General features: G+C 35.3%; 1 protein-coding gene across 1 annotated transcript in view; it reads right to left on the bottom strand.

Annotated features, from left to right (window-relative positions):
- LOC118743558 (UDP-N-acetylglucosamine--peptide N-acetylglucosaminyltransferase 110 kDa subunit-like) overlaps positions 1 to 12,041 on the bottom strand; it is a 73,424-nt gene extending 61,383 nt beyond the window's left edge. The window contains exons 1-2 of the mRNA XM_036476323.1: positions 12,033 to 12,041; positions 11,771 to 11,967 (exon numbers count right to left, since the gene is read on the bottom strand). Coding sequence (XP_036332216.1) covers positions 11,771 to 11,967; positions 12,033 to 12,041 — 206 coding nt within the window. The remainder of the gene's footprint in view (positions 1 to 11,770; positions 11,968 to 12,032) is intronic.
- Between the last annotated feature and the right edge of the window lie 496 nt (positions 12,042 to 12,537).

Raw genomic sequence — 12,537 nt, 5'->3', positions numbered from 1 at the left:
CCCTCCCAAAAAAATCTGAATCCGCCGCTGGGCCTGAGTTATTTTTGGTTATGTACTTGGATGTGAAATAACATATTTGCGCTCCAATGCAACGAGCATACTTGTTTTATGCCATCTTACAAATGCCTTTATCAAGATAGAAAATCCCCACACACAAATATTGCCTCTGATAAAAATTATACATATCTGACAAACAAAATAACATATGGTAGGCAATAATTTTCGCATGTGAAGACGCGTCGTTACCTAGTCTTTCAGTGTTGTAAAGGTTAATAGAGGCTTGCATATAAGTAGATTATCCTCATTTTCGAGCTTAACTCCCTAATCTGTAATTATAAACAGAGATAAGCCATACAAAATTGGTCCCTAGTTAATCTGTAATTATAACATAAACTCAGATTAAACCGATAACCTTTCGGTGTCCAAACTAGTTGTATCGATTATTTTTGCGAAGAAGGATATATGCCAATGAAGAAGTAAACAAAAATGGACGCTAGCAACCAAGCAATAAATTATGTGTAAACGGGGTGATTAAAAAATTAGCTTTGATTGGGATTCTATTTACATATATGTGAGCATTCTTTAATACGGCTTTCCTACGGTACCATGAACTACTTTGTTCGCTCCTCCAATTACGATCGCGAATTACCCCACTCCCACGAGCGCATTCGTAATTCCATTTGGCAGTTCTCTATCTCTGTTTTTTTTTCGCTACAAAATTGATGCAAAATGTAAGTTACTGCGAAAAAATTATAACCGCGTATGTAAGGTCACCAAGATTTTACAGGAGAGAGTAAAAATATATGCTACTCTTGATCAGCGGTATTGAAACTATGCTGTTATTTTGCAGTACATGGTCTAAATCTACGAATTCAAATGCCCGCTACGAATACGAAAAAATTGCTATCACTGAATCCGAGTGAACTCGAAAATATCGTTGCCAGCTTCGAATGCTGATTCGAAATCAGTTAGTGCAAAGGAAACAACAGACATTTATGTATGTCATTTTGCTCACGCTGCCCCATCAGGCGCAATGGTCGAGTGTGCAAAGCACTAGACTGCCAATTGAGAGAGCCGAGTTCGAGTCCGAGTCGTGGGGCAGTGGAGATTTTTTTCTTTTTTGATTTAATTTTTGTTTATTTTTTTAATAAATATTTTTTTTTTAGTTTATTTTTAGCTTAGATTTTATTATTTTAAATAGAAAAATATTTTTTTTTAAAGAAATTTTTATATTAAAGTAATTAGGTTTATTCCCTAATAAATTGTTGCTTAACTATTATTTCCTCGATTCATACAAAATATTAATTCATTAAATAGCGTCTAGCAGATGAATGCGTGTATGTACATATGTATGTATGTATGGCATTGGTATTTTACGTCTACGTTTACACAAATATATGGAATTATATCAAACTATAACAAATTTGGAGTATAATAAATATTTAATATTAAAAATAATGCAGCTTTCTTCCCCTATTTTTAGGATTGAGTGATTTTAAATTTTGTTCCGACAGCATGATCTCGTCGTAGAGTATCTGTACGAATCTTCATTACGAACGGATTCAATGAAGGCTCTCTACGAATTTCGAATTTACGTTCGTAGCCATTCGGATTCTGTGATAGCACTTTCGTAGATTTCACGAAAATCGAAGCTACGATGGGTTCTGTGATAGCCCTGATCGATATATTGGTATGAATAGATAAGGCTTTATGCCTGGAGCTTCCTATGAGCAAATCTAATTTTTGGCACAAATGTCTGTTACGCGGTTTTGCCAAACGACGATAGGCGCCTGGTCCACAAAATTGTATACCTGTTCCAGGTTATGGTTACCTATTGTATAAGAAGCGTGATCAAAAGTTCTTCGCGAGAAGCACATTACTTTACATTTCTTAAGATTTAGAGGCATAAGGTTTACTTGACACCAGTAAGCCATGCTGTCTAAGTCTGATTGTAGCAAAGACCTTTCTTTAATTGAAACGTACGATTTATAAAGCTTTACATCATCTGCATAAATTAAAATTTTGGATAATTGTATATCTGTAGAAATATCGTTTATAAAAAGCAAGAACAGAATCGGGCCTAGGTGGCTACCTTGAGGGCCTCCTGAAGTAACATCAATGACGTCAGAGATAGTATTTTTAAACATTACCCTTTGTGATCTATCATAGAGGTATGAAGAGATCCCGTGGTGAAATGAACTGAAGGTGGCGCATTCCCGAAACCGCTACTTTGGTTTTGCCGACTTTGACATTTATGGCAATACGTAAACAAACTTTTTGTTTAGAAACAAGTGCAAACGTATTGTGTACTTTCAAGTGAAAAATCGAAGTAATTCGTGCGTTCTGAAGTAAAAAAGTTTTATTTGTAATAAAAACTTTATAAAAATGTCGTGTCATGTGTTGAATTGCAGCAGCCGTAGGGGTAAAGCCCCCAAATGCAGTTTTTTTTTGTTTCCCCGCGACGACGCTTTGGGCAGAAAGTGGTTAGAGTTCTGTCGGCAGGAGAAGCCATACAATTTAGACACCAGCGTAATATGCATGAAGCACTTCACGGACCACTTTTAAACACGACATGTTAAATTGAAAACGTTGAAATACCACAAATTACAAATTAAAATCGGAGGTAAGCAAGCATCGACCACTTTCTGCAGGAAAACATGCGCTGCGACAAGATATTATCACTTTTTCGGCACCTGCAATACAAACACAAAAATTCTAAATAGTTAATTAATAAGACCTATTCTTTTGAACACATTTCAAGAGTGGTTGTGTATTTTTTGTTAACGTAGTGCTTAATTTGCTATATTCAAAGATGGCTTGAGAAATTGGTGAATCGAGAAGAAAACACGTTTTCTCGCTGCAGATTCACAACTGTCAGCTCATTGTTCTTCGCCATATTCTTTGTTTACCCGTTGCCACAAATGTCATTCTGCGGGAATGCGCAATCTTGTATTCTATCGTTCTTGAAGAGATCCAACGTACAAAATTAGGTGGAACACCAAGAAGATCAAGTTTATAAATGAGCAACGAGTGGCACACTTTGTCAAATGCTTTACTGAAGTCAGTATATATAACATCAACAGTTTTGCTTTCACTAAATGCTTTTGAGATATAGGATGTTAATTCAAGCAAACTTGTAGAAGTTGATTTGCCCTTGTAAAATCCATGTTGACTATATGAAATGCTAGAAGAGATAGAATGCCTCAACTGATTTGTTATAATTGCTTCAAATAATTTAGGAATTGCAGAAAGCTTAGCTATTCCCCGGTAGTTCTCCACTGAAGATCTGCTACCGCTTTTATGTAACCGGGTTGTGAACGGTTCCTTCCATATAGTTAGAAAAACGCCCTCTTTAAGAGACAAATTAAATAACGCTGCTAACGCCTCGTAGAGATAAACAGCACAGTTTGTAAGAATACAAGTAGGGATCTGGTCAGGACCATAACTGAAGGACTGCTTTAAGGATTCCAGATAAACTTCTGTATCACCGGGAGATATTACTGGGATATTTATTGAGTTAATTGGACATAGTTTAACAGGATAGTCAATGTTAGCATGTGAGTTAATGGAATAATTAGATTTGAAAAACTGAGCGAACATGTTAGAAATTGTTTGATTATCACTAGAGACGGTATTTGGTGCTTCATGGCGGAAGGAAACCCACGTACATTTCGCTTGGAGTTTACAAACTCATAAAATGATTTGGGGTTATATATTATACGACGTTTGATTTTACACAAGTAAGCTTTATAACACTTTTTGTTTATTTCAAAAAACTTATGACGCAAAAGTGAGTATTTTACATAGTATGAGTGTAAACCGGTTTTTTTTTTTGTGTAATCTAAAATAACGCGACTTTCTGTTTTTCAAATTTCTCAGTTCTCTAGTGAACCATAACTGTGTTTGTTCTTCAGGACCATGCATTTAGGCACATGCTTTTCAAATAATTTATGTAAAGTAAAGTTAAAAAGTGCAACCCTTTGTTCAATATTTTCTTTATATGCAGGCCACGACAATTTAGACAGTTCTTTGTTAAGCTTTTTAAAGTTGGCATTCGAAAAATCAAAGCGAATATTTGGTTCGTATGCTTGGGTACTGCAATTTTGACCATCACTTATAACTTCGTAAGATACCTCAGATAGCAGGGTGGTAGACATCTTCGGGCTAAACTAGTGGATCACACTTATATACAACGGACTTAGATGCATCATCAACATAAACAAGATCTAATACTTTACCAAACTTATTGTGAAGTACATTAACCTGAGTTAGGCAGAGTTCAGCCATCTCCTCTAAAAATACGTTGTTGCACGCACTAGACGCGAAAGGTACGATACATTGTCAATGATGTTCCATGATATGCTTGGTAAATTAAAATCACCCAACGCAATCATTGAATCAGAGGGTTTAGTCAGTAAATTAACTTATTTCATTAAAGAGATGAGTCGTGAATACACCAATCTGTCAGATCGGGGAGGGATATAGCATACAGCTAAGTAAATAAACCCTTTTCCAGCCTGCACACGAATGCATTTGAATTCTACTGAATCAATGTGTGGAAGACTAACTTCTTCAGATGGTATTGAAGAGTCTACAGCGAAGAGTACGCCACCGCAAAAGGAATTACTAAGCAGCGCACTAAAATTATCTAAATTTACGTCAATTTTAAATGAAGCAATATTTCTTTCGTATTTAAAATTAAATTTTCTGATGCTTAAGTCGACAGTTGTAACTTTTGATGAGATATAAAGCATTATATCGTCTTCGGTAGTGTCTCTCGAAAATCTAGAGACAAAGATTGACTTCTTTGGCGGAACCACAACTAGTTTCCTTGTATCAGACTGGAGTACCGGCGGAAGGGGTTGAGTTACTGCGTTAGTAGTTGAGGATAGGGAAGGCGGTGGAGGCTTTGAAGATGATGCCACCACTTTAATGGGGGAAGGGGAAGATACTTCAGGCTCGTTATTATCCGAAGCAGATTTCGTTACACGTTCTTTTGAGGCTGAGGATTCTGATGCTGGAGGACATGGAGAAGTTAGATTAAGTCAGTCGGAAGAATATTCTGACGTGCAACGGCAATAATTTCCTTAGATGGACTATGAAGACGCTTACGTTTAGACACACGGATATCCTTAACAGATTGCAAGGATTCTAAGCATTTGAATGATTTAAACACATTTTCATAATGCTTAAATTTTTCTGTCAGTACCGATTATTCTCTTCCTATTTCTGTAAAACCATTTCTGGTTTGCCTAAATAGCTTGAAAAGATCAACTTCGGTTGACCTACACTTTACGCAAGACCAGCGAAGGCCCTTGCCATCATTAATAGCGTCCAGAATTCTTCCCGCCAAACCAGCACATTTCAGATGGTAAATGCCATCACACAGCCAGCACGATAAGTAGCGTCCAGAATCGGTTTTAATTTGGCAAGTATCAAGATCGCACTTCATATTGAAAGATTTATGTAAAAACACTTACTTAACGAACACAACGCAAGCAGCTGTGCGAAGAATTACCAGAAGAAGTAAACAAAAAGAGTAGAACAAATGTGCAAAAACAAAATGAATTAGATTAGCATTAGAATGTATGCTAGTGAAATTTAATTAAATTTAGTTTAATATAAAACACAATAACTTTCACTTAGCTTCAATTGTTTCACACATAAGCACTTTTTATCACTACTTTAACTCAGAATTAGTACGATAAAGTACAGCCACACAGCTTGACGTTTGAGAGGATATATATATTATAACGGCTAACTTATCTGTTTTCAAAGTCAGTTTCTTTATTACAAGCGAAAACACGTACGTTTGAGAAAAGCCGTTAAATAAAAAAAAAAAACACATCTAGCAGCAACAGTCTTCTCGAGTGCACTGTACAAGTCAGTTAATATTATTTAAAAAAAGTAACTATACAATTACTTTATAGGTATTCTTTTAATAGTTGGTTTTTCATTTAATAATATAAACTTCAATTATCGTACATTTTTCTGTGTCTGTGCTCACACATATGAGCCATTCTTGATTAAGTCGGACAGTTTTCGTAAAAAAAATTATGTCATGTTCTTTACATGAAATAAGCTAACCCGTGTTCGAGGAATTTTTTTCTTCTTTTTTTTCTTCGGATATATGATCTGTCAAAGTTTGCATTTTTTCGTGATTCTGACTAATCATGTACTTCTTCAAATCGTTATATCTCAGGTTCTTCTGAGACTTCATCTTAACGTCTTTTTAAAGCTAAGAAACGGGCTTAACATTTCTATATGGTCAAGATTGTCCTAAATCTAACTTGGGTATGAACAGTTGAAATTTTTGAAGTTTATTTGCATAGTGAAGACCAGTAAATTATGGATTTAAAATTATACCATCGTAATCCTTGCTTTAGTCTCTATAAAAAAAGCGTGGCTCAAAAAAATAGGCGTTTTTCAAGAACTGTTTTAAAACTATTTTTCTTTATGACGAGATGGTTTATTTTGTGAGAATCAATAGTTTTTTGTATTTTTTTTTTTCGAAAACTTATGTTAAGATATATTTGGTAAGGTGTTAAACATCGGGTCTTTGCAAAAAGTAAAATTTTATTGCGGATATCCAGATATATTTGTATGACAAGATTTTTCTTTAAGGCGACAAACCCCTAGAAATGGGCGTGGCAATTGCAGGACTAAAATTAGCAAAACGCAGATTTTATTTCGGGTTTGGGCAGAATATCGCGTCGTTTCCAATACTTGTTCCACAACTTTTTCAATCAAAGAATATTCTAGAAAGAAAGTTCGAGTTAGCTTAGTCAAATGTGTTCCTTTAAGCTCAGATGGACTGTATGTAAGAAACGCGACTTCTTTCATTTTTGATTTTCCCTGTTGTCAATAACCTTCAATCTCTTTGAAGATCGCTCTCCAATTTCGAGTTAAAAAAGTTTGATGAACATATGGATTCTTTAACGCTCACGCTCGGGACATATCTGACTTCGGAACCATTCTATGTTTCACACAAGTCCAGATTGGCAGTTATTTTGACTAGCACGGAAATGACCTTACCACATTTGCATATGCACCTGGACATGCGCCTTCGCATTTATTGGAATATTATGTGAATAAAGGGTGAACACACCAAAACTGCGACACTTTGGGAAGCTTATAACTTACCCAAAACGAATTCAATATTTTGAAATTCAAATACCATAAGCTGACCACATGACCTTAGTTGGACGTAGAAGAAATTTCATTTGAATTTGAGTCCTAGTTGAGTTAAAAATGGCAACCGAGTTAGAAACGAGACAAACCATTTTGCACGAGTTTATAAATGATCCGGCCTTAAGTACACGTAAAATTGCTAAAAAGTTAAAGATTGCACTATTCGACAGTTTGCAGGGTTTTAATCGGTACAAATAAGGCCTGGCAGTTACAAGAAAACCAGGGAGCGGTGGTTAGCATGGTCAAAGTGATAAAAACAGTGCTCGGAAGGTCCTCAGTGCGTTTTCGCGAAATCCGAAGATTTTGTCGCGTTATGTTGCAAAATCCGTACGCAGATCGCAGTTTTTCGTACAAAAGGTAAAGCGGAAAGCTTCATTGAGATGTTCTACAGCTCAAACAGCGTCAGACCGAGGCGCAAAGTAGAATGTTACGGCGAAATCCCGCACTCGGAAGTTGTATGAATTCTAAATTAAAAAATACAACTGTATTGTTAAGGACTACGAAATCTACTGCTATAAAAATTCAAAATATATTGCAGGTCAAGATTTTTATACTGGTGCAAGTAGTCAAGATGCCCCTGAAAGTTGTAAGCTGAAAATGAAGTCCAAATTTCCAAAAAACCACATGGTTTGGCAAGCTATTTGATCCTGTGCCCGTAAGAGCAGCCCTTTTTTCCCATCCGGGACAATGAATGATCAAGTTTATCGGGATGAGTGCCTCAAAAGGCGTCTTCTGTCATTTATCAACAGATAAGGAGTGGGCCACTGTTCTAGGCGGACGTGGGAACCTGCCACTATGCCAAGAACACATTGCCGTGGTATAATGCAAATAACATCAATTTTGTACCTCATGACTGCAATCCATCCAATAGCCCAGAGCCACGTCCTATTGGGGAATATTGGTCAATTGTCAAAGAAATCTTGAAGAAAACAGGTGAAACAGTGAAAAATATTGAAGAGTGCAAAACAAAGTAGTTGTGCGCATCGCGTAAAGTCGATGATGCAGTCGTGCAGAACAAGATGGCGCGTGTGCGATGAAAATACCGATCATTTGCATATGGAGCAAATGATAATTAATATTTTAACATTTTAATAACATCTAAACTTCCAAGTTATATAATACAAAAAAAAAATTATTTCAAAGTCTGCTAGTTTGTTTCTGGTAGTATTTTCTAAGTGTCGCAGTTTTGGTGTGTTCACCCTTTATTAAACAATCAAATTTATCAACTTTACAAAATTTTATAATTTTTATCTTGCAACTAAATTTAAGGAAATATCCCGCCCAGGGGAAACACCCCATGTATACAATATACATACTTGTATATATGTCAATATAAATAATCATTCATATAGCACCTTATAAATATAACAAATACGAAAATTTCGGCTGAAAATCGAAAAAACAACCATTTTGAAATTGGCACTTACCACGATTTTGAGCTTCGCGTATTCTGACTCGGGAACATCCACCCAAAATAGTCTAATTGAAAATTCCATCGTTCTAGACCGATTCAGTTGAATCTGGTTCAAGAACACCGTGTGCAATGAATGGCCGCAATTACTTGAGCATATCAGTCCCTAACGGAGTCTTGCCCTTACTTCCGCCGTTTTCTATTACTTCTGCTAAAGCTTATCACTGGGGTCAAGCTTCAATATGGAGGGATCGTACTGAATTTAATAAAATCTCGAAGATTTTAAATATTGGATTTTCCGCTAATAGGCAGTCATTTAGAAGTTTAACTGAAACTACCTATGTATTTGTAGCTTAGTTTTTTCACCGTAATCATTTTTATAATCATAGGCTTAATAAACACTCCACGCCCTCTAAAATATATGTAGCTAACTTTGAATTTTCGAAAATTAGCGTTCAAAGATTGCGCAATGCGTATATCGGTTTTGATATATGTAGATTAGTAAGTGGTATTCCATAAGAAAAATAGTTTTTAAATTTACTGAATGGAAGCCCCTCACAGTCTAAGTGCCGTTTTCTCATGTAGGTTTTAAAATTTATCTGCCCTTCAAACCCATACTGCTGTAATCCGAATGTTCGTAGTTACGAATTCGTAGCTCCGTTCCGAAAATTGGAAAATTTATATGCTGTAATCTGACTGTAACTATCAGCGGCACTACCAGCTAAAAACGTGAAAATGAAGAACAGCTAACAGTTACATTAATATACAAAGGAGATTGTTCTGATCCATTTAGCTTAACCCTTCGGAGGGAGCGCTATGAAAGTTAGACGAGAGAGCTCGCCGCGGCAATTTAGCCGCAAGGTGTATCTCAAAGGTTGACTGCATTTTTTCTTATTTATATCGAAAAATCACTCAAATAAATCATTTGAATGATTTGTATTTATACTGAAACATATTATAAGCATTTACTTTTTAAATTTTTAAGCGCCATCATCAACAGTGGTGTTGGTACATTCTACACATTGTGAAATATGCTTGCAATGTTTTCTGCAAACATTTTTGTTACAATTAATACAACAAATTTTTTTCTTATTATTCCTGGAACATATTCTTGGTTTAAATTTTTGTTGCGTAGCTGGTACGCTTCTATATAAGTTTAAAAACATCTCCTTTTTTGTTATTGTTGTTTCCGAAAGAACGAAAATGACACTGAAGATGGCAAAACGCCGAAACCGGTTTGTCCCCGAACCAAATTTGACAAGGGATACATTATTTAAAAACATCCTTTTTTTCTAAAACTTAAGAAAATGAATATCATAATAGTTACAATGTGTACACAAAGTACACGCACATTATAATTTTCAAATTACATATGACAGAATACTTAAAAAATAATGTGATTTAGACCCTTATCACAAACTCACTTTTTCAACTATCTTTAAAAAAATTCGCGAGTTACATTAAAATTTTTTTGGTACACGGAAGGGCGCGACGCGGCAATTCATCCGCATATATTAGACACCAACTTTCACATACAAATATCAACTGAATATATAATGCAGCAAGTAATAGCTAACTGTGGACCATGCTGAATCTCAAAACTTACAAAGTCACTAAGTGGCAGTGGCCGGCTACTACAATTAGTATTTGAAAACCACAAATTACAATTTTTGCTTATTTGCCGCGGTGCGCCCTGCGAAGGGATAAATGACAAAATGCAAGTTCCCTCCTTTTAAGGGTCTCCATTTCACTAGATATTGTGCCGCTTTAATTCTTGCAACGCTTTCCGAAAATTAGCCTACATCCTCTTTAGCTCCTTTTACAAAGCCTTGAGCGATTTGTTGTGATCTTCGACCTGATAATTTTGTAAACATTTAATAATAATTTTTTTTTCTATTCACACTTCAACTTACATACATATTTTTGCGTTTACACACTTTATTTCATTGATATTTTAAAACAATTTGTTTTGCTCTGACACGAGTTGCTATTCGTACAAAATTTCCGAAAAATACATATAAATGATATCTACGTTGGATTCAGGTATACCAACATTACGAATTTCGAAGATGGCCTACGATACGACAACGCGGATTTCAGCATATCAATTTTACTATTCGTAGCAAAATCGAATTTACGACGGATTACAGCATAGGGGTGATATTGTCAGAACAAAATTTGTGTTTAACGGGCAGATAAATTTTAAAACCTACATGAGAAAACGGCTCTACATCTAACAGTGGATCCTATTTAAGTAAGAGGTCTGCAATCAAAAAAAGCAATTCCTTCGTTTTTAGTCATAGGACCCAACATATATATGTATATTCATAAATCATTTTGATCGTATTTTTAAAACGTATGTGATTTTTAAAATTGGATGAAAACTAATTAATCTATTACTAAAGAAGTGCGTCAAGGTACGAAGATAACTGGAGGTATTAGAAAAGGTAGCATGCTTTCCCGCATACAAGTGAAAATTTCAAACAGCATATATAATTTTTATTTTAGTACCGTACTGGCAGAGAAAAAAGTAAGTTAATGGAAAAGGAAACTTGGCACCTCCCATATAAACTCAAATTATGATGACACATACCGCTGGAAGCATATAGCTAGAACTCTGACATGCGCTACTTCATCAATATCGCATTAATGAATTAGAGTTCGAAATATTAAATTACGGGCACGAAACCACCAGAAAAGTTATATGTATATTATGTAGTTTCATATGTATTACGATAAGGACGTCTACCAAGCACACGATATTAAAATTCCATAATTTTAACCTCCCTAATAGCTTATTTCCAGCAGAGGCTTAATTGCAGTTAACAGATAAGTTCCAAGAATTTCAACGTAGGGTGAGCGGCAAGGTTTATTTCTTAGTGTTTGCTTTCCTCCTTTTGTTTGCTTGTACTTAGTAGGAGGATTTACCCCCTTCGAGTTGTAATCTTCTTGTTCCAATAGGCATAAACAGCAGTTAAGACTTAGTAGAAATGAACTATGAGTATCTTAACTCGTTTGTAATTATACAGATTAAGAAAAAGGAGAGTACAAATAAAAATGTATAAAATATTTAACTTAATTTACATATACGTATGTAATATGTATATAAAACGTAGGGTGAAACACATGGCCATAAACTAGTTGACAATAAGTTACACTTCGTCTTACCTGTCAAATATTCTTGCTTCTTTAAGGACATTTCCCAAATTGATATAGGCATCAAGAAAGTTAGGGTCCAAGGTGACAGCTTTTTCAAAGTGATGTATTGCCAACCAAATTTCGCCTTGGGCATTAAAAACACATCCTAAATTACTCCAAGCCACAGCAAATCCTGGGCATGTTTCAATTGCTTTTAAATAGCAAGCCTAAAAAGAGTTTAGGTTAGATATTTCTTATAATCATATACGATAAAAACAAATTCAAAAATTACATTTAGCATAACCTATATAACATATGTAACTTATATACACCAGAGAACTGTAATAAGGACTTTTGGAGATCCTTATATTGCCAGATTATTCGCTTTTAACTTTAGTTATTGCACCTGCGTGTATGCGTGCAAAATGCATTTACTTATGTATTTAAGTATATATATTATTGTGTATCGATTCATATACAATGCATTCGAACAAATCGTTGGCTTAGTGTACAAGCATGCTAAGTCCACTTTTTATAAAAATTGAGATTTTAGTGCAGCAAGATAGCACAAGGGAGAGCCTCAATATTGAAATGCCCAAACACGGAATCTCCACTCTTTTTTGGAGACAGTGTCACATAATGCCCAAAACATAAAATCCCCAAAACACAAAAACACGAAAACCCCAAACTTTTGAATAAATGATATTACCGATCATAAAACCAGTAGCGCAAGCCGACTCTTACCTTTGTTCTGATTCGTAGTTGTGTACATACACCCGATTTACACGTTTCAACTA

Source organism: Rhagoletis pomonella, unplaced genomic scaffold (genome assembly GCF_013731165.1).
Source record: "Rhagoletis pomonella isolate Grant_MI unplaced genomic scaffold, Rhpom_1.0 Rhpom_scaffold_00007, whole genome shotgun sequence".
Lineage (NCBI taxonomy): Eukaryota > Metazoa > Arthropoda > Insecta > Diptera > Tephritidae > Rhagoletis > Rhagoletis pomonella.
Note: the sequence above shows the minus strand (reverse complement) of the source record. Positions and strands in the feature narration are given on the sequence as shown.